General features: G+C 40.2%; 1 protein-coding gene across 5 annotated transcripts in view; it reads left to right on the forward strand.

The window, feature by feature from the left end:
* Atp7a (ATPase copper transporting alpha) overlaps positions 1 to 25,724 on the forward strand; it is a 107,353-nt gene that overhangs the window by 77,800 nt on the left and 3,829 nt on the right. For all 5 annotated transcript variants that reach the window (XM_087599118.1, XM_087599120.1, XM_087599117.1 and 2 more), the window contains 8 exon segments: positions 545 to 739; positions 3,364 to 3,546; positions 5,502 to 5,718; positions 17,731 to 17,877; positions 20,825 to 20,967; positions 22,605 to 22,808; positions 23,361 to 23,478; positions 24,871 to 24,973. In XM_087599118.1, the coding sequence (XP_087455244.1) occupies positions 545 to 739; positions 3,364 to 3,546; positions 5,502 to 5,718; positions 17,731 to 17,877; positions 20,825 to 20,967; positions 22,605 to 22,808; positions 23,361 to 23,478; positions 24,871 to 24,973 (1,310 nt within the window).

Genomic DNA, 25,724 nt, shown 5'->3' on the forward strand with positions numbered 1-25,724 from the left:
CTTCTAAGAGTTTGTTTTGTTTCCACTGTGATCTCATGGAATTGGACTAAGGTCGTGAGGTTGCACAGCAAGCACTTTTATCTGCTGAGCCATCTTTCTGGCTTTAACCTTTGCTCTCTAAAGTGAATATTTAAGTTATTGCCTTTAAAATGTTGTATGGACGTCCAATCTATGGCCTCAGTATCAGAGAGTCAGAATTCATTCAAGAACAAACTTATTGAAAATTATGTCTCACGTTATTCTTGAAAGTTGCTACTAGTTCTTCTAGATATGGAGAAATTATAAGGTTCTATGTTCTTGATTTTTCTTCATAGTTAGTGACTCTGAAATAATAAATAGGACTTATTAATCAATTTTGCCCCACCTTTTCATGTTCTTAAGTGAAAAACTGTTTATCATTAGTAACTAAAGTATACATAAGTAGCCAGGTAGGATGTGGGACTTTGACGTAGCTTTTATTTAAACAGGGTTGAGCAGCGTTTCTTTTGTTTTGAACGACTCTAACTGTAAATGAATAACCAGAGTGCATGTCTTTCTTCTAAAGGGCTACAACAGAAGCATCTCCCGAACAGAAACCATAATCCGCTTTGCTTTCCAAGCGTCTATCACAGTTCTGTGTATCGCATGTCCCTGTTCACTGGGGCTAGCCACTCCAACTGCTGTGATGGTGGGCACAGGAGTAGGTGCTCAGAATGGCATACTTATCAAAGGTGGGGAGCCACTGGAGATGGCTCATAAGGTAAGAGTCCTCACAACGAAAAATTGCCCTATCAAACATGCAGTCACACCCTATTGAGAAATGGGGTTCATAGATTTTTTTTTTTGCCTGTGGTTCTTGGCTAAGCCCCTTCTGGAACTACCCTGAGGGTTGAAGTAGGAAAGCTGTGATGTTGGTTCTTCTTCAGATTTGCCTTGGTTACTTAAGAGCTCTAATACTCCCTTAGCTATTCCCTCAGAGTAGTCCCTGAATGGAGAGGCTCTGTAGTTCAAACCGGTCTCCAATTACACCCAACTCCAACACTTGCCTGGGAAAATTTGCCAGGCAAAAGCATGTCCAAACATGCTTCTGACATGTTCGTGTCTGACTCAACATTGTGGGAGCTGCACCTGCAATGGCACTGCCTTTACCGCCACCAGCTGGCAGTTTGCAGCTGTGACTTCAGCCTCAATTAAGGCTACTTCAATTAAAGCCATGCTCAATTAAAACACAATCTCATTATGAGGATCTAAAGTAGATACAGGTGCATGGAGAATACATTGTACATGGCTTAGAACAAATCTGGAACCTTGAATAGCTAGCAAGTATATACAGGCTAGAATTTGTTTTAATGTGTATGAGTGCAGTGGCTGCATGTATGCTTATGTACCACATGCATTCAGAGGCCAGAAGACGATATTGAGTCCCCCTGGGACTGGAGTAATCCACAGTTGTGAACTGCCACATGGCTGTTGGGAACCAAACCTGGGTCCTCTGGAAGAGCAGCCAGTGTTCTTAAACACTAAGCCATCCCTCCAGCCCTAAGGAATTTTTTTTTTATTAACTTGAGTATTTCTTATATACATTTCGAGTGTTATTCCCTTTCCCGGTTTCCGGGCAAACATCCCCCTCCCCCCTCCCCTTCCTTATGGGTGTTCCCCTCCCAACCCTCCCCCCATTGCCGCCCTCCCCCCATAGACTAGTTCACTGGGGGTTCAGTCTTAGCAGGACCCAGGGCTTCCCCTTCCACTGGTGCTCTTACTAGGATATTCATTGCTACCTATGAGGTCAGAGTCCAGGGTCAGTCCATGTATAGTCTTTAGGTAGTGGCTTAGTCCCTGGAAGCTCTGGTTGCTTGACATTGTTGTACTTTTGGGGTCTCGAGCCCCTTCAAGCTCTTCCAGTTCTTTCTCTGATTCCTTCAACGGGGGACCTATTCTCAGTTCAGTGGTTTGCTGCTGGCATTCGCCTCTGTATTTGCTGTATTCTGGCTGTGTCTCTCAGGAGCGATCTACATCCGGCTCCTGTCGGTCTGCACTTCTTTGCTTCATCCATCTTGTCTAATTGGGTGGCTGTATATGTATGGGCCACTAGGGCCCTCTAAGGAATTTTTTAAAGGCTAGTTTTTATTTTTTTATTTTTATTCATGTACATGCACCTTCATGTGTATATTCACGTATGTATGGGTTCATGTGGGGGCCAGAAGGGTGTGTCAGATTCCTTAGAGCTACAGTTACAGGTTGTTGTAACCTGCCCAATATTGGTGCTAGGAACTGAACTGGGGTCCTCTGCAAGAACACACGGGTTTTTAAGCACCGAGTCTTCACTCCCCAGGGTACTAGTTTTTATAGGGAAAAAATTGGCATAATTTCAAACTTACAAAAAGTATTCTCTTTTTTTTGCAGCTGTTTCTATCATACTAAGACCTTGGACATTCCCTTATGCTACCACAGTACATTTATCAAAATTAAGATATTAATATTGACCCAGTGCTGTTATCGAGTCTGTAGTTTCCTGTTCTGCTTTCCTCTCTTGTTTCCATGATACCTGTTAGAGCAGTTTTTCTCTCATCCAGATGATGCTTTGACTATTTATTCCTATCCTTTTATATCAGCTCACTAGGCTGTTCAGTCTCCAAAGTTCTCATTCTGAGTTTATAGTGAGGTGAACACAGTCTCTAACTCCAGATTCTCAAAGTGCTCCTCTGAGCGTCCTCTTAAGAGCCCAAGTTCTTCACCAAGTCCTAGCAAAGTCCAGCAACCCAGTTGGTATTCCCTTCAACCTAACATTTTCGTTTTCTCTTACAGTCATCTGCTTGCCACCCAGATTTTTCCAATAGATCTATAATTTAGTAGTATTGAAAACCTTTGTTTTTCCCCTAGAGATGCCAGTGACATCTCTTAATTACTTATTAACAGCCAACCCAAAACTAACAGCTCTAGTTGTTTAACACAAATTCACAGACATTTAACAGGATTAAAACCCAACTGTGGGGTAGAGAAAAAAAATTTTTTTATTAACTTGAGTATTTCTTATTTAAATTTCGAGTGTTATTCCCTTTCCCGGTTTCCGGGCAAACATCCCCCTCCCCCCTCCCCTCCTTTATGGGTGTTCCCCTCCCCATCCTCCCCCCCTTGCCGCCCTCCCCCCAACAGTCTAGTTCACTGGGGGTTCAGTCTTAGCAGGACCAAGGGCTTCCCCTTCCACTGGTGCTTCCAAGAGTATTTCTTAATATGCTTTTTGTTCATCCAGAGGCGATCAGTTGTGAAGCCAAAGACCAGTTTATTAAGAAATGAAATATCAAATCTGTTAAAAAAATACACCTATTTTTTATTTCTGGGAAGATGATGTTACAGGGGTGAATTATGTTTTTAACTTTTCTCCAGGTAAAGGTAGTGGTGTTTGACAAGACTGGAACCATTACCCATGGAACCCCAGTAGTGAACCAAGTAAAGGTTCTGGTGGAAAGTAACAAGATATCACGCAATAAGATCCTGGCCATTGTGGGAACTGCAGAAAGTAACAGTGAACATCCTTTAGGAGCAGCTGTAACCAAATATTGCAAGCAGGTACATTTAATCTTTCATATTTATGTTATCATTTATGTTATGTAGGAATGATACAGACCTAATCTGGGCTGGCCTTTGACTATATTTTATGTGTATCATCAGTTTGAGGCTAAAGAGAATTGTATTTTCTTATTTAACTGAATGGGTTGGGGCTGGGAATGTAGCTAGCTCTTTTGGAATGCTTCCCAGATGGTTGAGACCTAGGGTTTGAACTCTAGCACCAATAAAGTGAGCATGTTTAATCCCAACACTGAGGAAGCAGAGGCAGGCAGATCTTGAAGTTCAAGGCCAGCCTGGCCTACAGAGTTCCAGGACAGCCAGGGCTACACAGAGAATCCCTGTCTCAAAAAACAAACAAACAAAAAATTTCATAATCATCTTCATTACATAGTGAACTTGATCGCAGCCTAGACTCTATAAGACCTTATCTCAAAATGATTATGTACTGTTTTGTTCATATAGACAACTGTAAACATAAAAAAGAAGTTAATTCTGATCTTATCACACAGTGACCGCTGTTTGATATAAAACATTAAAATAGAAGTAATATGTTCACTGATAGCATAATTTAGGTAATAAAAAATGGACCCCTCACTCCTTCACCCCAACATGATTCCTCTGTCCAAAGCTTAATAATTGCTATTCATGGCTTACGATCACAGCTTAAAAAAAAAAATTCTCCCCACCTCCTAATCTTAAAAGGATAGTATGTGTTTTCCATTCAGAAATCTCCAATTAATTTTTAAAAGTGAGTTCTTGCCCAGTGGTTGGGGCGTCTTTATTGATTTTTTTTTAATTTATAAAATTTAATAAACAATTTCCGGTATGTTCACAAATGTATATGTTAATGTTACTTTTTTAATTATGTAAAGATTTAGTTTAGTTTAGATATTAATGTGTTTTTCTCTGTGTATTTATGCACACCTGAAGTGGGTGTCGGATACCTTGAAGATGAAGTTACATTTCTGAGCTGCCAAATGTGGGTGTTGGGACACAAATTCTAGTCCCCTGATGGAGTGACATGTGCTTTTAACTACTGAGCCATCTCTTCAGCAAAACCTCATTCTTTTAAGAGCAAAGATTTTCCTATGTTATCCAGACCGGTGCTAAACTCCTGGGCTTAAGTGCTGTTTCTGCCTCAGTCTCCACTTGGCTGGAACTGTAGGCAGGTGTCATTGGACCTAGCTCATGATACTTTTTTGTTGCCTTTGAGGCAGAGTTTCTTTACATAGCTGGGGCTGGTCTGGAACTTTCTCTATAGCCAGGTAAATCCTTAATTTACAATATCTGAGCAGATTTCCATCTTTTTTTAAAAAAGATTTATTCATTTATTATATATAAGTACACTGTAGCTGTCTTCAGACACGCCAGAAGAGGGCATCAGATCCCATTACAGATGGGTGTGAGCCACCATGTGGTTGCTGGGATTTGAACTCAGGACCTCTGGAAGAGCAGTCAGTGCTCTTAACCGCTGAGCCATCTCTCCAGTCCCCGATTTCCATTTTTTAAGTGCCAGGATTCTAAATGTATGCCATCATGACTCCCTGCATTTATCCTTCGAAACCCTATATAGAAAATCATACAGTGGCTTTGCTTTTTATTTTATTAGATGAAATTTTCCTATCAGGAAATCCAAGTCTACCCCATCGTTTTGTATTCGTTTCTTTGAGTGGTGTTTTGTTTTCAGTGCATACCGAGCATTCTTGTCTGTTTCTCCAAGTCTGTCTTTATGCTGAGCGTCTATCAGTGCGATTGTTAGATCAAAGGATGCTTACAGTTTTGTTTTTCATGACTACTACCGATGTCCATACAAATGGTTTTTATCAGTTTGTACCTGCACCCAAAATTGTCAGTGCTGTCTTCTTCCATTCTTACTAACACTTTACCTAATTAAAAATACCACAGCGTTTGTTTGTGTGTTTGTTTATTTAGTGTGTTGTGTTTCTGTTTGTTAGGAGCTGGACACTGAAACCTTGGGTACCTGCACAGATTTCCAGGTTGTACCCGGCTGTGGAATTAGCTGTAAAGTCACCAATATTGAAGGTTTGCTACATAAGAGTAACTTGAAGATAGAAGAAAATAACATTAAAAATGCATCCCTGGTTCAAATTGATGCAATTAATGAACAGTCATCACCTTCATCGTCTATGATTATTGATGCTCATCTCTCAAGTAAGTTGACCTGTTTGTAGTAGTTTGTAGATATTCTTTTTCTTTTTTCCTTGTTTTTCTTTTTTTTAAATTGAAAATAGATTCTCCTCTCTTACAGTGCATCCCAACCACAGTTCCTCCTCCTTCCACTGCTCCCAGCCACCCCACCTTCTCTTTTCCCAGATCCACACATTCTCCATCTCCCATCAGAGGGATGCCTCATTCATTACAGACCAACCTCTTCAAAGCCCACTCCAGTGCTTGTTCTCCACTCTGCGTTCTGCATGACCTCACAAGGCAGTAGAGGATATTGGCTGTATATTCCTCCTAAAAGCCACTTATCCTTTGCATGCATGCCTGCCTCAGCTATCTGTGGATTCTTCTCTTTCCGCCTTGAGCATTCCTTCTAATCCTTCAATTCTTTATTTATCCCACTCCAGAGTATTAGATATTCTCAATGCTTTACTTGTTCTTTGGCCCTTTTCTCATTTTGCATTCTATCCTCCAGACAGTATCATTCATAGCCACCACTTACGTAATCACCTACAGGTTTCCATTACCACTCCAAATTCTGTATCCCTGGTAGATATGTATCTCCCGGGTGGCAGCTGGTGTATCATCTGATTCCCAACATGCTCTGTTTACCTAAGTGTTTCAGAATCTCCCCACCCATTTGTGCTCAAGTGATTTTGCTACTATGCAAATCTGATCATACTACCTTCTGACATATAACTATTTTAGTAGTTTGACTTATAGTTCTTTTGAAGGAATGTGCTGAAAGTTATAGGCCACCCACATGATAAGTAATTATCGTATCTCCTTTAAAAGGTTCGCTTGTGTCGTGGAGCCCTTTCATGGATCTTAATTAAGGATCCTTGGATTTTTACTTGTTTGTTTTGACATAGGTTCTCACTATAGTCATGGCTGCTTTAAACACTTCACTGTGTCCACCAGGCTAGCCTCAAACTCAGAGATCCACTTACCTTTGTTCTTGGGTACTGAGATTAAAGGCGTGCTCTACTGTGACTCACTCAGAATCCTTGTTTCATAGTTGTTACTCATTCAGAACGTTGATGTCTGCTGTGCTCTGTCCATCTCCTTCCTCTATAATTACTTATCAGTCTCTCCATGACGCTCCACGGGTGCTCAGTGTTCCAGTGATATTAGCCACCTACCTATACTTCCTCCTCATGGCCTACCATCTCTTTTTTATTTTTTTTCTTGAGAAAAAAATTATACAGTATATCTCGATCATGGTTTTTCCCTCCCACAACTCATCTCTGACCCTCCCCACCTTGATACCCGTTCAACTTTATGTTCTTTCTCTTTTTCAAAAAACAAAACCATGAAAATCCCCAAAGAAACAAAAGCACAAAGAAGAAAAAGCAAAGAAGCAAAAGGCCAAGAAGACCAAAAACTGCCAAAACAAGAAAAATGAAACAAATGTCTACAAAAATACCATTGAGTTCATTTTATGTTAGCCAACTAACTACTCTTAGACACAGGGCCTACCCTAGAATGTGGTTCATATACTTGATGGCAGTCTATTAGAGAAAACTGACTTTTCCTTTGACAATGAGTATCTATTGCAGATAGCTTCTTGGTTAAGAGTAGGACCCCATCTAGCTTAAACATGTTCAGGTTTTGTGCATGCTGCTGCAATCTTCATTCATAAGTGCTTCGATCCTGTTATGTCTAGAAGGCACTCTTTCCTTGGAGTCATCCATCACCTCTGATTCAAATAGTTCTGCTTTCTCTTTTGCATAGATCCTTGAGTCTTGTAGGAAGATCCACAATCTGCATATTGTTTGGTTGTGGATATCTAAGTTAATTTCCATCTTCTTCAAGAAGAAGCTTCTGTGATGTGAGTTGAGTAAGGTGCTGCTCTATGAGTATCATAGTATATCCTCAGGACTCATTTTATTCCTATGTTCCTTTAATAATAGCATTATTAAAATAATAGCATTAAGGTTTACCTTAGACCCGTGACCTTTCTAGTCTTGGGGTCATGGCCACTTTAGTAGTACTGGGTATGGGTTCCATTTCATGGGCTAGGCCTTAAATCTGATTAAAAAACCAGTTAAGTCACTCCCATACCATGTGTGCCACTGTTGTACCAGTATGTCTTATAGGCAGGCCATTGTTCTTTTTTTTTAAAGGAAAAATAATAACTTTTTAAACCTTTTTTTATTGGATATTTTTTTTAAACTAACATTTTAAATGTTATCCCCGTTCCTGATTTCTCCTCTAGAAACCCTCTATCCCCTCCCTGTCCCCCTGCTTCTATGAGGGTGCTCCCTTATCCACCTATCCACTCCCACTTCCCTGCCCTGACATTCCCCTACACTGGGGCGTCAAGCTGTCACAGGACCAAGGGCTTCTCCTCCTATTGATGCCGAACAATGCCATCCTCTGCTACATGTGCAGCTGGAGCCATGGGTCCCTCCATCTGTACTCTTTGGTTGGTGGTTTAGTTCCTGAGAGCTCTGGGGTATCTGGTTGGTGATATTGTTGTTCTTCCTATGGGGTTGCAAACCCCTTCAGCTCCTTCAGTCCTTTCTCTAACTCCTCCATTGGGGACCCTGTTCTCAGTTCAATGGTTGACTAGGCAGGTCAATGTTGTAGGTTGCAGGGTTTGCAGTTGAGTGGTGATATTGATGGCTACCTTTCTTCTCTAGTGGAATGCAGGAATGCAGAGTACCTTTCAGTACCCTGAACACTAGTCAGTAGAAGTGAAGCTTCTAGTTAGGCACAAGCTCGACTTTTCCATGTTCTACGATATAAGTCAGTATTGTCTTCAGCAATAGGTCCTTACTAGTAGAGGGCACCAAATAACCTTGGCAGTGGCCTGTGGTGGTTTGTTTTTTGTTTGTTTTGTTTTTTGAGGAGTTTTTAGGGGGAGGAGTATTTCTTTCTTGGTACCCCTTTATGGTTTGCCATTTCTATACATCATTTCCTGTTTTCTCCATGCAGTGCCCTCATCTGCAAACAGCATCTACCCTGTTTAACTTTCTAGACTTAACTCACATCTCTTTTCAGTGATACTTCAACAATATGCTGATAGAAATCCTTGCTCATCTTAAATTATAGCTGTACATCATTTCTATTATGTTAAACATACTATAAAATATTTATTTCCTAACCATTTCTACTTCTCTGTGACTTTTTGTCTATGGCTGTCATATTAAGTAACTGACATATAGAAAAATCACTCAACAGGATCATCTACTGTATGTTCTGGACTGTTAACAGCACTATAAAGGATCATCAGTGAGGGCAGAGGTGTAACTCAATGGAACACCTCTTTAATCCTCTCCTCGGCTTAGCATGTGTAAAGCCCTGGGTTTGATCTCCAGCACCACTGAGGGAGAAGTTGGGAGCTAGGACCAAAGAAAGAGACTGAGTTAGTGGGCTGTTGTCATAACTGAGGCAAAACAGAACAATGGCTCAGACTGTGTGATAACAGTAAAGTTTGTACAAAGTGATCAGATTCCAGCTGTGTCTTGAAGAGCAAGCTGAAAGATTTTAATTACCAACTAGATATATAGAATATAAGTTAAATAAGAGTCAAGGGGCTGGAGAGAGGGCTCATCAATTAAGAGCATTGACTGCTCTTCCAGAGGACACAGTTCAATTCCACACACCCACACAACAGCTCAACAACTGGCCATTAACTCCAGTTCCATGGGGGATCCAATGTCCTCTTCCGACCTCCCATGAGTACTGTTTGACATGGTACACAGACATACATGCAGGAAAAATACCTATACACATAAGAACCATTTTTTAAAAACTAAAACAGAAGACTCAAAGCCATGCCAAAGTTAGTGGTCCACCATTTAGATGGATAGAGTTACTATTAAACAGGATAAAGAAGACAAGAAAAACAGGAGTCCAGTTTTATAGAAGTTACATTTAGATGCCTGTTAGCTATCTAAGTGGAGATATCAAAAATGGAATTCTTAGGTAGGCCATTGTCTACAGGGCCTGAAGATCCAAGAAAGAGATTGAATTGGAAATACACAGTTGGGATGAGGAATGGGATGAGGAATATTTGGAGGGCAGATCAGGAGGTGGATAACAACTGGACTGTAAAAAATGATATAATAATAATAATAATAATAATAATAATAATAATAAAAAAAAGAGTTGGGAGTTATTTGCTTTGTAGATCTGTGGTATCAAATACAATAATTACAACTTATATGTGATGGTTTACTTTTTGAGTTAATGAAATTTAGTTTCATGTAAAATCCAGCTTTTTAATCATATTGGCCCTCAGTAGCCACATGTGTTGGCTAGTGGCTATAGAATTAAACAGAACAGGTTTCCACCATTGCTAGAACAACTGTTCAAACATTGCTAGATTTTCTAAAATAAAGATCACTGGAGCACTGTGGGAATAGTTCAGTAGAATAGTAGAGACTAAAGCTTTACTAGAATGGATTCAAAAGAGAATAGGAAGAGGTGAATTAGAAACAGCTAGTAGGGGAAATGCTTTTTGAACAGTTCTGCTACCCACAGAAGAAGAGGTGTGACAGCTAGAGCAGCAAGCTCAAGAGAGGGTTTTTCTGTGCCTGCATAGGAGGGTAAGCTATCATACAGGCCTTCAGCAGGCTTAAGCTCTGTTTATAACAGGGAAAACAAGCTGTGTGCACCTAGGAAGCACTGGAGCTCGGGCAATTTAGCCATGACAAATTCTCTTATGATAGCAGGAGCAGTTGCATCTTGGGTAAGAGTGGGAGAGGAAAATTAGAGATTTATTTTTTTTTCTTTTTTTTTTTTGATCCAATTGTTAGGATATAATTGCCCACCTAAACATTCAAAGCCCTATATACATCCATCCCTTAAGAACATTCATAACAACCTGCAAATACAGATTGGAATTTCTTTTTCTTTTAAGAGTGGAATCTTTTTTTTTTTTATTAACTTGAGTATTTCTTATATACATTTCGAGTGTTATTCCCTTTCCCGGTTTCCGGGCAAACATCCCCCTCCCCCTCCCCTTCCTTATGGGTGTTCCCCTCCCAACCCTCCCCCCATTGCCGCCCTCCCCCCATAGACTAGTTCACTGGGGGTTCAGTCTTAGCAGGACCCAGGGCTTCCCCTTCCACTGGTGCTCTTACTAGGATATTCATTGCTACCTATGAGGTCAGAGTTCAGGGTCAGTCCATGTATAGTCTTTAGGTAGTGGCTTAGTCCCTGGAAGCTCTGGTTGCTTGGCATTGTTGTACTTTTGGGGTCTCGAGCCCCTTCAAGCTCTTCCAGTTCTTTCTCTGATTCCTTCAATAGGGGACCTATTCTCAGTTCAGTGGTTTGCTGCTGGCATTCGCCTCTATATTTGCTGTATTCTGGCTGTGTCTCTCAGGAGCGATCTACATCCGGCTCCTGTCGGTCTGCACTTCTTTGCTTCATCCATCTTGTCTAATTGGGTGGCTGTATATGTATGGGCCACATGTGGGGCAGGCTCTGAATGGGTGTTCCTTCAGTCTCTGTTTTAATCTTTGCCTCTCCCTTCCCTGCCAAGGGTATTCTTTTTCCGCATTTAAAGAAGGAGTGAAGCATTCACATTTTGATCATCCGTCTTGAGTTTCGTTTGTTCTAGGGATCTAGGGTAATTCAAGCATTTGGGCTAATAGCCACTTATCAATGAGTGCATACCATGTATGTCTTTCTGTGATTGGGTTAGCTCACTCAGGATGATATTTTCCAGTTCCAACCATTTGCCTACGAATTTCATAAACTCGTTGTTTTTGATAGCTGAGTAATATTCCATTGTGTAGATGTACCACATTTTCTGTATCCATTCCTCTGTTGAAGGGCATCTGGGTTCTTTCCAGCTTCTGGCTATTATAAATAAGGCTGCGATGAACATAGTGGAGCACGTGTCTCTTTTATATGTTGAGGCATCTTTTGGGTATATGCCCAAGAGAGGTATAGCTGGATCCTCAGGCAGTTCAATGTCCAATTTTCTGAGGAACCTCCAGACTGATTTCCAGAATGGTTTTACCAGTCTGCAATCCCACCAACAATGGAGGAGTGTTCCTCTTTCTCCACATCCTCGCCAGCATCTGCTGTCACCTGAGTTTTTGATCTTAGCCAATCACACTGGTGTGAGGTGAAATCTCAGGGTTGTTTTGATTTGCATTTCCCTTATGACTAAAGATGTTGAACATTTCTTTAGGTGTTTCTCCGCCATTCGGCATTCCTCAGCTGTGAATTCTTTGTTTAGCTCTGAACCCCATTTTTTAATAGGGTTATTTGTTTCCCTGCGGTCTAACTTCTTGAGTTCTTTGTATATTTTGGATATAAGGCCTCTATCTGTTGTAGGATTGGTAAAGATCTTTTCCCAATCTGTTGGTTGCCATTTTGTCCTAACCACAGTGTCCTTTGCCTTACAGAAGCTTTGCAGTTTTATGAGATCCCATTTGTCGATTCTTGATCTTAGAGCATAAGCCATTGGTGTTTTGTTCAGGAAATTTTTTCCAGTGCCCATGTGTTCCAGATGCTTCCCTAGTTTTTCTTCTATTAGTATGAGTGTGTCTGGTTTGATGTGGAGGTCCTTGATCCACTTGGACTTAAGCTTTGTACAGGGTGATAAGGATGGATCGATCTGCATTCTTCTACATGTTGCCCTCCAGTTGAACCAGCACCATTTGCTGAAAATGCTATCTTTTTTCCATTGGATGGTTTTGGCTCCTTTGTCAAAAATCAAGTGACCATAGGTGTGTGGGTTCATTTCTGGGTCTTCAATTCTATTCCATTGGTCTATCTGTCTGTCTCTGTACCAATACCATGCAGTTTTTATCACTATTGCTCTGTAATACTGCTTGAGTTCAGGGATAGTGATTCCCCCTGAAGTCCTTTTATTGTTGAGGATAGCTTTAGCTATCCTGGGTTTTTTGTTATTCCAGATGAATTTGCAAATTGTTCTGTCTAGCTCTTTGAAGAATTGGATTGGTATTTTGATGGGGATTGCATTGAATCTGTAGATTGCTTTTGGTAAAATGGCCATTTTTACCATATTAATCCTGCCAATCCATGAGCATGGGAGATCTTTCCATCTTCTGAGGTCTTCTTCAATTTCTTTCCTCAGTGTCTTGAAGTTCTTATTGTACAGATCTTTTACTTGCTTGGTTAAAGTCACACCGAGGTACTTTATATTATTTGGGTCTATTATGAAGGGTGTCGTTTCCCTAATTTCTTTCTCGGCTTGTTTCTCTTTTGTATAGAGGAAGGCAACTGATTTATTTGAGTTAATTTTATACCCAGCCACTTTGCTGAAGTTGTTTATCAGCTTTAGTAGTTCTCTGGTGGAACTTTTGGGATCACTTAAATATACTATCATGTCATCTGCAAATAGTGATATTTTGACCTCTTTTTTTCCGATCTGTATCCCTTTGATCTCCTTTTGTTGTCTGATTGCTCTGGCTAGAACTTCAAGAACTATATTGAATAAGTAGGGAGAGAGTGGGCAGCCTTGTCTAGTCCCTGATTTTAGTGGGATTGCTTCAAGTTTCTCTCCATTTAGTTTAATGTTCGCAACTGGTTTGCTGTATATGGCTTTTACTATGTTTAGGTATGGGCCTTGAATTCCTATTCTTTCCAGGACTTTTATCATGAAGGGGTGTTGAATTTTGTCAAATGCTTTCTCAGCATCTAATGAAATGATCATGTGGTTCTGTTCTTTCAGTTTGTTTATATAATGGATCACGTTGATGGTTTTCCGTATATTAAACCATCCCTGCATGCCTGGGATGAAGCCTACTTGATCATGGTGGATGATTGTTTTGATGTGCTCTTGAATTCGGTTTGCCAGAATTTTATTGAGTATTTTTGCGTCGATATTCATAAGGGAAATTGGTCTGAAGTTCTCTTTCTTTGTTGTGTCTTTGTGTGGTTTAGGTATAAGAGTAATTGTGGCTTCGTAGAAGGAATTCGGTAGGGCTCCATCTGTTTCAATTTTGTGGAATAGTTTGGATAATATTGGTATGAGGTCTTCTATGAAGGTTTGATAGAATTCTGCACTAAACCCGTCTGGACCTGGGCTCTTTTTGGTTGGGAGACCTTTAATGACTGCTTCTATTTCCTTAGGAGTTATGGGGTTGTTTAACTGGTTTATCTGTTCCTGATTTAACTTCGATACCTGGTATCTGTCTAGGAAATTGTCCATTTCCTGAAGATTTTCAAGTTTTGTTGAATATAGGTTTTTATAGTAAGATCTGATGATTTTTTGAATTTCCTCCGAATCTGTAGTTATGTCTCCCTTTTCATTTCTGATTTTGTTAATTTGGACACACTCTCTGTGTCCTCTCGTTAGTCTGGCTAAGGGTTTATCTATCTTGTTGATTTTCTCAAAGAACCAACTTTTGGTTCTGTTGATTCTTTCTATGGTCCTTTTTGTTTCTACTTGGTTGATTTCAGCTCTGAGTTTGATTATTTCCTGCCTTCTACTCCTCCTGGGTGTATTTGCTTCTTTTTGTTCTAGAGCTTTTAGGTGTGCTGTCAAGCTGCTGACATATGCTCTTTCCTGTTTCTTTCTGCAGGCACTCAGCGCTATGAGTTTTCCTCTTAGCACAGCTTTCATTGTGTCCCATAAGTTTGGGTATGTTGTACCTTCATTTTCATTAAATTCTAAAAAGTCTTTAATTTCTTTCTTTATTTCTTCCTTGACTAGGTTATCATTGAGTAGAGCATTGTTCAATTTCCACATATATGTGGGCATTCTTCCCTTATTGTTATTGAAGACCAGTTTTAGGCCGTGGTGGTCCGATAGCACGCATGGGATTATTTCTATCTTTCTGTACCTGTTGAGGCCCGTTTTTTGACCAATTATATGGTCAATTTTGGAGAAAGTACCATGAGGAGCTGAGAAGAAGGTATATCCTTTTGCTTTAGGATAGAATGTTCTATAAATATCCGTTAAGTCCATTTGGCTCATGACTTCTCTTAGTCTGTCTACATCTCTGTTCAATTTCTGTTTCCATGATCTGTCCATTGATGAGATTGGGGTGTTGAAATCTCCCGCTATTATTGTGTGAGGTGCAATGTGTGTCTTGAGCTTTAGTAAGGTTTCTTTTACGTATGTAGGTGCCCTTATATTTGGGGCATAGATATTTAGGATTGAGAGTTCATCTTGGTTGATTTTTCCTTTGATGAATATGAAGTGTCCTTCCTTATCTTTTTTGATGACTTTTAGTTGGAAATTGATTTTATTTGATATTAGAATGGCTACTCCAGCTTGCTTCTTCTGACCATTTGCTTGGAAAGTTGTTTTCCAGCCTTTCACTCTGAGGTAGTGTCTGTCTTTGTCTCTGAGGTGTGTTTCCTGTAGGCAGCAGAATGTAGGATCCTCGTTGCGTATCCAGTTTGTTAATCTATGTCTTTTTATTGGGGAGTTGAGGCCATTGATATTGAGAGATATTAAGGAATAGTGATTATTGCTTCCCGTTATATTCATATTTGGATGTGAGGTTATGTTTGTGTGCTTTCATTCTCTTTGTTTTGTTGCCAAGACGATTAGTTTCTTGCTTCTTCTAGGGTATAGCTTGCCTCCTTATGTTGGGCTTTACCATTTATTATCCTTTGTAGTGCTGGATTTGTAGAAAGATATTGTGTAAATTTGGTTTTGTCATGGAATATCTTGGTTTCTCCATCAATGTTAATTGAGAGTTTTGCTGGATACAGTAATCTGGGCTGGCATTTGTTTTCTCTTAGGGTCTGTATAACATCAGTCCAGGATCTTCTGGCCTTCATAGTTTCTGGCGAGAAGTCTGGTGTGATTCTGATAGGTCTCCCTTTATATGTTACTTGACCTTTTTCCCTTACTGCTTTTAATATTCTTTCTTTATTTTGTGCGTTTGGTGTTTTGACAATTATGTGACGGGAGGTGTTTCTTTTCTGGTCCAATCTATTTGGAGTTCTGTAGGCTTCTTGTATGTCTATGGGTATCTCTTTTTTTAGGTTAGGGAAGTTTTCTTCTATGATTTTGTTGAAGATATTTACTGGTCCTTTGAGCTGGGAGTCTTCACTCTCTTCTATACCTATTATCCTTAGGTTTGATCTTCTCATTGAGTCCTGGATTTCCTGTATGTTTTGGACCAGTAGCTTTTTCCGCTTTACATTATCTTTGACAGTTGAGTCAATGATTTCTATGGAATCTTCTGCTCCTGAGATTCTCTCTTCCATCTCTTGTATTCTGTTGGTGAGGCTTGTATCTACAGCTCCTTGTCTCTTCTTTTGGTTTTCTATATCCAGGGTTGTTTCCATGTGTTCTTTCTTGATTGCTTCTATTTCCATTTTTAATTCCTTCAACTGTTTGATTGTGTTTTCCTGGAATTCTTTCAGGGATTTTTGCGATTCCTCTCTGTAGGCTTTTACTTGTTTATTAATGTTTTCCTGTGCTTCCCTAAGTGTGTTCAGGTCTTTCTTGAAGTCCTCCAGCATCATGATCAAATATGATTTTGAAACTAGATCTTGCTTTTCTGGTGTGTTTGGATATTCCATGTTTGTTTTGGTGGGAGAATTGGGCTCCGATGGTGGCATGTAGTCTTGGTTTCTGTTGCTTGGGTTCCTGCGCTTGCCTCTCGCCATCAGATTATCTCTAGTGTTACTTTGTTCTGCTATTTCTGACAGTGGCTAGACTGTCCTATAAGCCTGTGTGTCAGGAGTGCTGTAGACCTGTTTTCCTCTCTTTCAGTCAGTTATGGGGACAGAGTGTTCTGCTTTCGGGCGTGTAGTTTTTCCTCTCTACAGGTCTTCAGCTGTTCCTGTGGGCCTGTGTCTTGAGTTCACCAGGCAGCTTTCTTGCAGCAGAAAATTTGGTCTTACCTGTGGTCCCGAGGCTCAGGTTTGCTTGTGGGGTGCTGCCCAGGGGCTCTCTGCAGCGGCAGCAACCAGGAAGACCTGTGCCGCCCCTTCCGGGAGCTTCAGTGCACCAGGGTTCCAGATGGTCTTTGGCTTTTTCCTCTGGCGTCCGAGATGTGTGTGCAGGGAGCAGTCTCTTCTGGTTTCCCAGGCTTGTCTGCCTCTCTGAAGGTTTAGCTCTCCCTCCCACGGGATTTGGGTGCAGAGAACTGTTTATCCGGTCTGTTTCCTTCAGGGTCCGGCGGTGTCTCTGGCAGGGGTCCTGCCGCTCCTGGGCCCTCCCCCACGGGAGCCCAGAGGCCTTATACAGTTTCCTCTTGGGCCAGGGATGTGGGCAGGGGTGAGCAGTGTTGGTGGTCTCTTCCGCTCTGCAGCCTCAGGAGTGCCCACCTGACCAGGCGGTTGGGTCCCTCGAAAATTAGAGATTTAAAAGTGAGAGGAGATTTCAAATAATCATCCTGAAGAAATAGAGTGGACTAGAGACAAGTCAAGCATCTGTCCAACAGAGGTAAGAGCTCACTTAAAATTAGTGTGGTGCACGCCTTTAATCTCAGCACTCGGGAGGCAGAGATAGGTGGATCTCTGACTTTGAGGCCAGCCTGGTCTATAGGGTGAGTTCCAGGACAGCCAAGGGTACACAGAAAAACCCTGTCTTGAAAAACCAAAACCAGCCAAACAAAATTAGTAGTTACAAGTTTAAAATGAGACATCAACATAGTTGCATATTTACATGCAGCTATGGACTTTCAGCTACTGATTCACAATAAGTATTTGAATCTTGATGGAGGTTCGAAGAGAAAACCTCAGAAGGGAATGTCTTAGCTAATACATTCTTACCCCTCCCCCAATTCTGAGTCTTGCTGGAGATTAAACCTAGAGTCACTCATACTACTGAGCTATATCCTCGGCCTTTGAACTGGCATGTCAACAGTGTGATGGAGTTTGCTATTTGGAGAGAAACGTTAAGGACACTTGAGTTTCCATAGCAACATGAGCTCAGAGGTATGGGAGAGTAGAATATATTCCTGGAAAACTTGAAAATTGTTGTTACAGGTTATATCCTACCAAAAGTGTACTGCGACTGCAAAGTTAGGCAGGAAGAACTTGCCTCATGAGATGGATTTAAAGATTAAATAAGCTTATTGAATGTTATTTCTGTACTTCTAGATGCTGTTAATACTCAGCAGTACAAAGTCCTCATTGGTAACCGGGAATGGATGATTAGAAATGGTCTTGTCATAAGTAATGATGTGGACGAGTCTATGATTGAACATGAAAGAAGAGGCCGGACTGCTGTGTTGGTGACAATCGATGGTAAAGTTTCTGTGAAATACACTGACGCAATTGTGATCTCAGTCATTGTTTTATGTATCTATGAGCCTTAAACTATAAGGTTATTTTCAAAGAGGCTTGAATTCGAAGTTAAAGTAGTACAGACTATGATGGTTAGTAATTAAGGGTTTTCTTACAGCTGTTGTGGCACATACATATGGGAGCCTGAGATAGGAAGATCGTGACTTTAAGGGCTACAGAGGAAGACTTATTCAAAATCCAAGTCAGCCAGGCACAGTGGTCCAAGCCTGTAATTCTCACATTTAGGAGGTGGAAGCAGGATGATCAGTAGTTGAAGGCTAGGCTTTGTAGTGAGTTCAAAGCTAACCTCTGCTACATGAGAACCTGTCTAAAAAAGACAAAACAAATGCAAAACACTAAATCAGAAAAAAGGGCAAAACAACCTCAGGTTGGACCCTAAGTTTAATTCCCAGCACTACATCAGGGTGTGGGACCTTTAAAAATGTACCTTGCAGCCTGACATAATGATGCACATCTTTTTATCTCAGCACTTGGGAAGCAGAGTTAGGAGAGTTCTGTTAGTTTAAGGTAAGCCTGGTCTACATAGCAAGTTTCAGGACAGCCAAAGCTACGTATTGAGACCATGTCTCAAAAAAATGTTTTCTTGCATTTTTCTTTTGCTCTTTTCTTCCCTTGCCTGAAAGTTAATCATAGATTTAAACAAAATTTAGTGGCAGCAGTTAAACAATAACAGTAAAATAGCATTAATAATCTCACCATTCTAATATAGCCCAAGTTTTAATTTTATGTATTCTGTTACTGGTTTGTTGGTATATTTATATATACCCTTTATGTATTTATAATACTGCTACTTTTATTTTCTTGCATTTGTGTATATGTGGTATATATGCATACGTTCGGGTGTGTTAATGTGGGCATGCATGTGTAGGATGTCTTCCTTGATAGCTCTCAGCCTTATGTATCAAGGCAAGGTCTTTTGCTGAATTTGGACTCTTTTCCCTAGTCACGCCAGCCAGCTTGTTCCCGTCAATCCTTACCTCTGCCTCTGACATTACAGGCAGACAGGCAGACTTACCCAGCTTTTTACCTGGCTTCTACAGATCCAAATCCTGGTCTCATGCTTCTGTGACAAGCATTTTACCTCTGCATCTTCTCCCCAGTCTCTTTTGTTTTTTAAGATGAAGTCCCATGTATCCTAAGATGGCCTCAAATTTGATATGTAGCAAAGAAAGCCCTTGAACTTCTGATCCTCCTCTCTCTACCTTTCAAGTGCTGGGATTGTAGTTGTGTACCAGCACACCTAGTTTATATGGTACTAGAGTTTGACTCTATGGCCTTGTACATGCAAAGCAATCACTCTACCAGCTGAACTATGTCTCCAGCCTTGTACCACTTCTAATATGTACATTTTATATGTAAAATCAATGTCAAGAAGGTTAAATAAAATTTTCTTATCTTATGTACGAGTGCACTGTAGTTGTCTTCAGACACACCGGAAGAGGGCATCAGATCCCATTACAGATGGTTGTGAGCCACCATGTGGTTGCTGAGAATTGAACTCAGGACCTCTGGAAGAGCAGTCAGTGCTCTTAACTACTGAGCCATCTCTCCAGCCTGAATAAAAATTTAAAATCTTATTTGGCAGTGGTATGCTGAAAAGATGGTTTAGTGATTAAGAGTACTTGCTGTTCTTGAAGAGGATCAGAGTTTGATTCTGAGGACCCATGTTGGTTGGTTCAGAGCTGCCTGTAATCCTAACTCCAGAGGATATGTCCCCCAACTTCTGGTGTCTGTGTGCATACTTACATACAGACTAGACACCAACATAGACATTCAAATTAAATCTCAACAAAAAAAACCTTTAAAAATCCTGTTGCAGATGTAGCTCAGCAGTAGAGTACTTGCCTAGCATGCTTGAGGTCACCAGTTTCATATCTAGAGCAGGGAGCATAAAAAAAAAAAGAGGAAAAAAGCAGGTCCTGAGTTCAAACTGTAGTTCCCCACACAAAAACAACCAAGATTTCTTATACACATACTATTGTATTGTGGTTTATTTTACTTGATGAAATAATTTCATTGTTATATAATTGTATTATATATTTATTTCTGCAGTTCTGGAGACAAAACACAGGATGATATATTCTGGACATGCACTTCACATATAAGGCTACACTCACATAATTCTAGAATATTATTTTATTCTTCATGCAGTATAATTATTCCCATGTTGTTGGAAATTTATTCTCTTTTTACTTGTACTTTGCTGTGTATATCGTGTGTGTGTATGCATCTGTCTACCTGTATATATATATATATATCAGAGCACATATGTTCCAAGGTGTATAGGTGGAGGTCAAAGGGCAACTAGTAAGAATCCTTTCAACATATGGACCTTGAAGATCCAACTCAGATTGTCAGGGAAGCACCCTAATGCCTTGCCTTGTCACTTGCTACCTTATCCCCTTAAGTCAGGGTCTCTCAGTGAACCTGGAACTAGACTGACAGCAAGCAAACCCCAGTGCTCCTCTTGTCTTGACACCACAGTATTAAGATAGTATCAATGTTTCAGAATTTGAATTCGAGTTCTCATGCAGTTTCCCCCTAATATAAAATATCAGTTTTATCCTGTTTACCTATTGTTTTTTCATGCTGTTTGCTTTTAAATTAGCAAAATGTGTTTAATACCTAAGGGTGAGTGGTTTTTAATGTTCAATGACATCTTTCCATTTTCATTTAATATATCTCTTTTATGAATATTTCACAGCCAAATATGAAAGCTTATCACAGAACATATAATATAAAGTTTATATGAGATCAGGATGTTTGAGTTAAACCAGCTCTGAACAGTTTAGCAAAATTAATTTCTTTCTGAAATGTTATTCTATTATTTATTCTGTTATTCTTCATTCACCATATTCCAACTGTTTTTCTGCTCTTCCTGTATTAGATGAACTGTGTGGCTTGATCGCTATTGCTGATACTGTGAAACCTGAGGCAGAGCTGGCTGTGCACATTCTGAAATCTATGGGTTTGGAAGTAGTTCTGATGACTGGAGACAACAGTAAAACAGCTCGGTCTATTGCTTCTCAGGTAACTAACTGGTTTACTTAGTTATTGGGATACGAACATGTGCTAACATCTGATTCTAAATATATAATTTTTTCTTCCATTTAAGTGCTAAGGATGTCATATTACTTATACTGTCTTCATTATTGACATACCTTTTTTTTAAGCCTATATTTGTTTAACCTCCACCATTTTTCAATTACAAAAAACTCGGAATGCTTTTTCTCCTATTAGGTATGCATTTAGGGTGCATTGTGTACATGCATGTGACACACAGTGTGTGTAGATCAGAGGACAAACTTGTGGGAGTTGGGTTCTCTCTCTCTCTCTCTCTTTTTTTTTTTTTTTTTTTTTTTTTACTGTGTGGATTCGAAGGACTAAACTCGGTCATCAGGCTTGATGGTAAATAAATACCTTTACCCTCTGAGCCATCTTAATGGTCCCTTTCTAGTAAATTAAGAAGGACTATATGAGCACATTCTTATGTAAATTCTTACATAAAGTTGTAAAGATTTTGTAACATTTTCCTCATTTCTGTCAAGTTCTCCTGCATTGCTTTTTTTGTGTATGCCTGTATAGAAGCATGGAGTTCTGCTATTCCAGCACTAATTGGATCATTCTACAGTTTATCTAGTAGGGTGTGTGTGTGTGTGTGTATGTGTATTTGATGTTCTGCAGATCTTAACATATAAAATTATTTCATTCCTTCTAGACTATTGCATGGAATTCTGTAGTATAGAAGGATGATAATTTATGTTACCATCCCCTAGTGGTGGACATTTAGGTGGTTTTGGATTTTTCATTTTTAAAACAGGCAGTAAAAAATGTGTCTGATATATTAGGACACAAAAGAGTCTATCCTTTTCTAGAGCAGATGATGTGCACACTTTGACCAATGCTGTCTGCCTGAAGACAGTGTCATTCCGTACATACAAGCAGTGCAGAAGACTGATCACGGCTGGAGAGATGACTCTGCCATTAAGAGTACTAGCTACTCTTGCAGAGGACCCAAGTTTGATTCTCAACACATACACAGTAGCTCATAACCATCTTTAATTCCAGTTATGGGGCATCCAGCACCCACTTTTGGTCTCTGTGAGTGTGAGACACATGTACAGTGTTAGCACATATACACAGGCAAAACATAAGGTAAAAATGAATACGTCTTTTTGAAAAGAAGAATGTCAGGGCTGAAGAGATGGCTCACCAGTTAAAAGCACTGGTGCCCCTTCAGGAGGACGTGGGTTCAATTCCCAGCATCTACATGGAAAATTCTAGCCCTCTGTAATTCCAATTCCAGGGGATCCTACACTCTCACACAGACATACATGCAGGCAAAACTCCCATGCACACAAAATAAAAATAAATAATTTTTAAAAATAAAAAGAGGAATGCTTATTTCTCTCCATTATCACTGGATTGTTTTCAGTCTTTTAAAATGAAAATGTGGGGTTGGAGATTTAGCTCAGTGGCAGAGCGCTTGCCTAGCAAGCGCAAGGCCCTGGGTTCGGTCCCCAGCTCCGAAAAAAAGAACCAAAAATAAAAAAAAAATGAAAATGTTTGGCAGGTTCAAAATGACGGCTCATTATTCTGAGCTGAGCATTATTCGCAGTGCTTAATATCACTTCCTGAAGTGACAGGAGCTGCTTTCCTTCACCCAGGTTGGCATTACTAAGGTGTTTGCCGAAGTTCTGCCTTCCCACAAAGTTGCTAAGGTGAAGCAGCTTCAGGAGGAGGGAAAGCGCGTAGCCATGGTAGGAGATGGAATCAATGACTCTCCAGCTCTGGCAATGGCAAGCGTCGGAATTGCCATCGGCACAGGCACAGATGTAGCCATCGAAGCAGCTGACGTGGTTTTGATAAGGGTAAGTCCTAGGGCTCCAGTGGTGCGTCAGTTAGCGGGCACTACTATACACTAAGTAGGTCCTGCGGTCTGAGGCGTGAGGAATGGCAGATTGCCTGACGTGCTTAGTGATCGTACTGTAACCAAACTGTAGTGATCCTGCCTCAAGGCCATGCTCCTAGCCAGGAAAACACAGAGTGTGGAGTAGACAGATGGATAGGCTTACTACTGACTGACTTTCTCAGGCCAGCAATACAAACAAGAATCACAAGCTTCTGATGTGAAAAAGAAGACTTAACAATAATATAATTATTTGCAACAATATTCACTGACATTATTTAAATATTCAGTCATTATACTAGCACACAACCATGAAAATGTTTTTAGAACCCTCAAAAAAAAATCTAAAAAAAAAAAAAAGTTTTCCAACCTTGACTTAAGGCTTAGCAGTATCTGAAATCTGTGCTTAATTCCCAGTGTGTCCCACAGCATACATACTCCTGTTATACAGTAACATGTAGAGACGGTCCTGGTGAATTGGTCTGTCACTAATATCACTGATCTCTCTTCTCAGAATGACCTTCTGGATGTTGTGGCAAGTATTGACTTGTCAAGGAAAACAGTCAAGAGGATTCGAATCAATTTTGTCTTTGCTCTGATTTATAATCTGATTGGAATTCCCATCGCTGCTGGTATGCAAGAGCTAACAGTTTTTATTTTTGTGGTTAAAGTCATTAGATACCTATGACATTGAAAGAATAGACTTACTAATTTTTGTTCTGACCTTAGTTTTTCCATTTATTCTGCTAGTGTGGTGAGTGGCACTGTTAAAAGCAGTAATGTTCAACGAATTTATTATAACCTAAAAATTTATAAACATCTTAATACTTTAAAAAAATTTCCCTCTAATGTTATAATTTGAAAATTTTCACACCTAAGCAAATGTTGAAAAAATGGTACAGAAAATCTGTGCCGACACACAGGTATACACACACATAATTAAAATTAAAAATAAATCTTTTTAAAAATAAGATAGATGTATATAATTTATTTACTTACACACTTATTTTTACTGCATAAAAGAAATTTACACATAACTTTGCTACTTAAATACAACCACTGTTACCATTTTAAGTTTCCTTCTGGTCGTTTTGCCCCTGCATCTGTTTGCTCTTTTCCCATAGTTCTGACTTTCCTGCTTTTCCTGTAAGGTTCTCTTGTGGTCAGCAGGTGTTCCTTTACACTAGGAGATCAAGTGACAGAGTGACTGTAGGAATAGGAACAGTAAACGCTAACAGTCTTGTGTAATAATCGTCTCTGACTTCCTACATTAATAATGACAAGAGAGAACACTCTCTGAGAACTGATAGACGAGGAGACAGTGAGGAGAGAAGTAGTTCTCACCTTCTCCTTCTCTCTGCCTCAAAATGTAAACTAACTGCAGAGATATTTAGCCCTCGGGCACATAAATGCTGATGAAGCAATGTCCAGTTAGATTAAATCATGCAGCAAAAGACTTTTTATTTTAATCATCTAAGTGCTGATTAGTGTAAGAAAAATAGGAAAATCCAGATAGGGCTCCATAGTGAAACCTTGCCTCAGAAACAGAAAGGAAGGAAGGAAACAAGCAAGCAGAGAAAAGGAAGAAAAGAACAAGCAAGTGTGTGTGATTTGGTAGAGCATGGCCTTCCCAGTTCAGGGCAGCTGCATCTGCACCTACGCTGGGCTGGGATCTGCACCTACGCCGGGCTGGGATCTGCACCTACGCCGGGCTGGGAGGCTGAAGGAAGGCCAGCCAACTAGCTGGTCCGGAATGCCGGCACACTAGAGAAGTGAAGAATACCCAGCTACAGCTGTCAGCACACAGCAGTGTCTCCCCCTAGCACGCACCCTAGGGAAACTCTTAAAAATGAGTACAGGAAATAGGCACAAGTATATTCTAAGGAAAAATTGACAGCAACATACATCTCCACAAACAAGAGGATAAAACGCTGAAGACGTGACAAAATAAATTTTGCACGTGTTCGAAATGTGTGCTGATAATTCATTTAGTACTGTTTACTCTATTCCAAACTTGTTTCCAGGAGTTTTTCTGCCCATCGGCTTGGTTTTACAACCCTGGATGGGATCCGCAGCCATGGCCGCTTCATCTGTCTCTGTGGTACTTTCTTCCCTTTTCCTCAAGCTGTGAGTATGCTGACGCTTGCTATTTCATAGACTAACAGCAAGGGTTTTTTTTTAGGAGATTTGATTCTTGTGTTATTGGGGTAAGGCAAGATGTGTATGTGTGTCTGACATGCACCTGTGTACATGTAGGTATGCACATGTATATACATGTACGTAGAGGTCAGAGGTCTACATCGAGTGTCTTCTATTTTTCTTTACATTATATTTTGAGTGAGAGTCTCTGACTGAATCTGGGGTTCACCAGTTCAGTTCAACTGGAAATAAGCCTCCAGACTCCTGCTTCACCTCCTTAGCAGTGAGATCACAGATGCCAGTCAGCATACTCAGCTTTTACGTGGGTGCTAGGGATCCTAATTCAGGCCCTCAGTCTTTTATAGCAAGCACTTGATCCACTGAGCCGGCTTCCCAGACTCCCAAACAACTGGGGGAGGGGGAATGTCAGGGAGGAACCCTGGGAAGGGGGCCCAGGAAGGGGGCAGCATTTGGGTCGTAAAATAAATTTAAAATAAAAATAAATTTTAAAAAAGAGAAAGAAAAAAAGAATTACAGGGTAGTATCTAATAAATATTAGCAAGCTGTGTGTGGTGGTACCCACTTGTAATCCCAGCACTCAGAGGAAGGGGTGAGAGAATCAGATAGTGTAGCCTAAGCTACATAGTAAAGATACCGTGTCAAATCAAAAAGAAAAAGCTAAGTCGTTGTTATTTTTGTGTTGTGTATGCATTGCAGGCATAAACCCAGAGTAGAGCTC

Source organism: Rattus norvegicus, chromosome X (assembly GCF_021556685.1).
Source record: "Rattus norvegicus strain SHRSP/BbbUtx chromosome X, alternate assembly SHRSP_T2T, whole genome shotgun sequence".
In the NCBI taxonomy this organism is placed as follows: domain Eukaryota; kingdom Metazoa; phylum Chordata; class Mammalia; order Rodentia; family Muridae; genus Rattus; species Rattus norvegicus.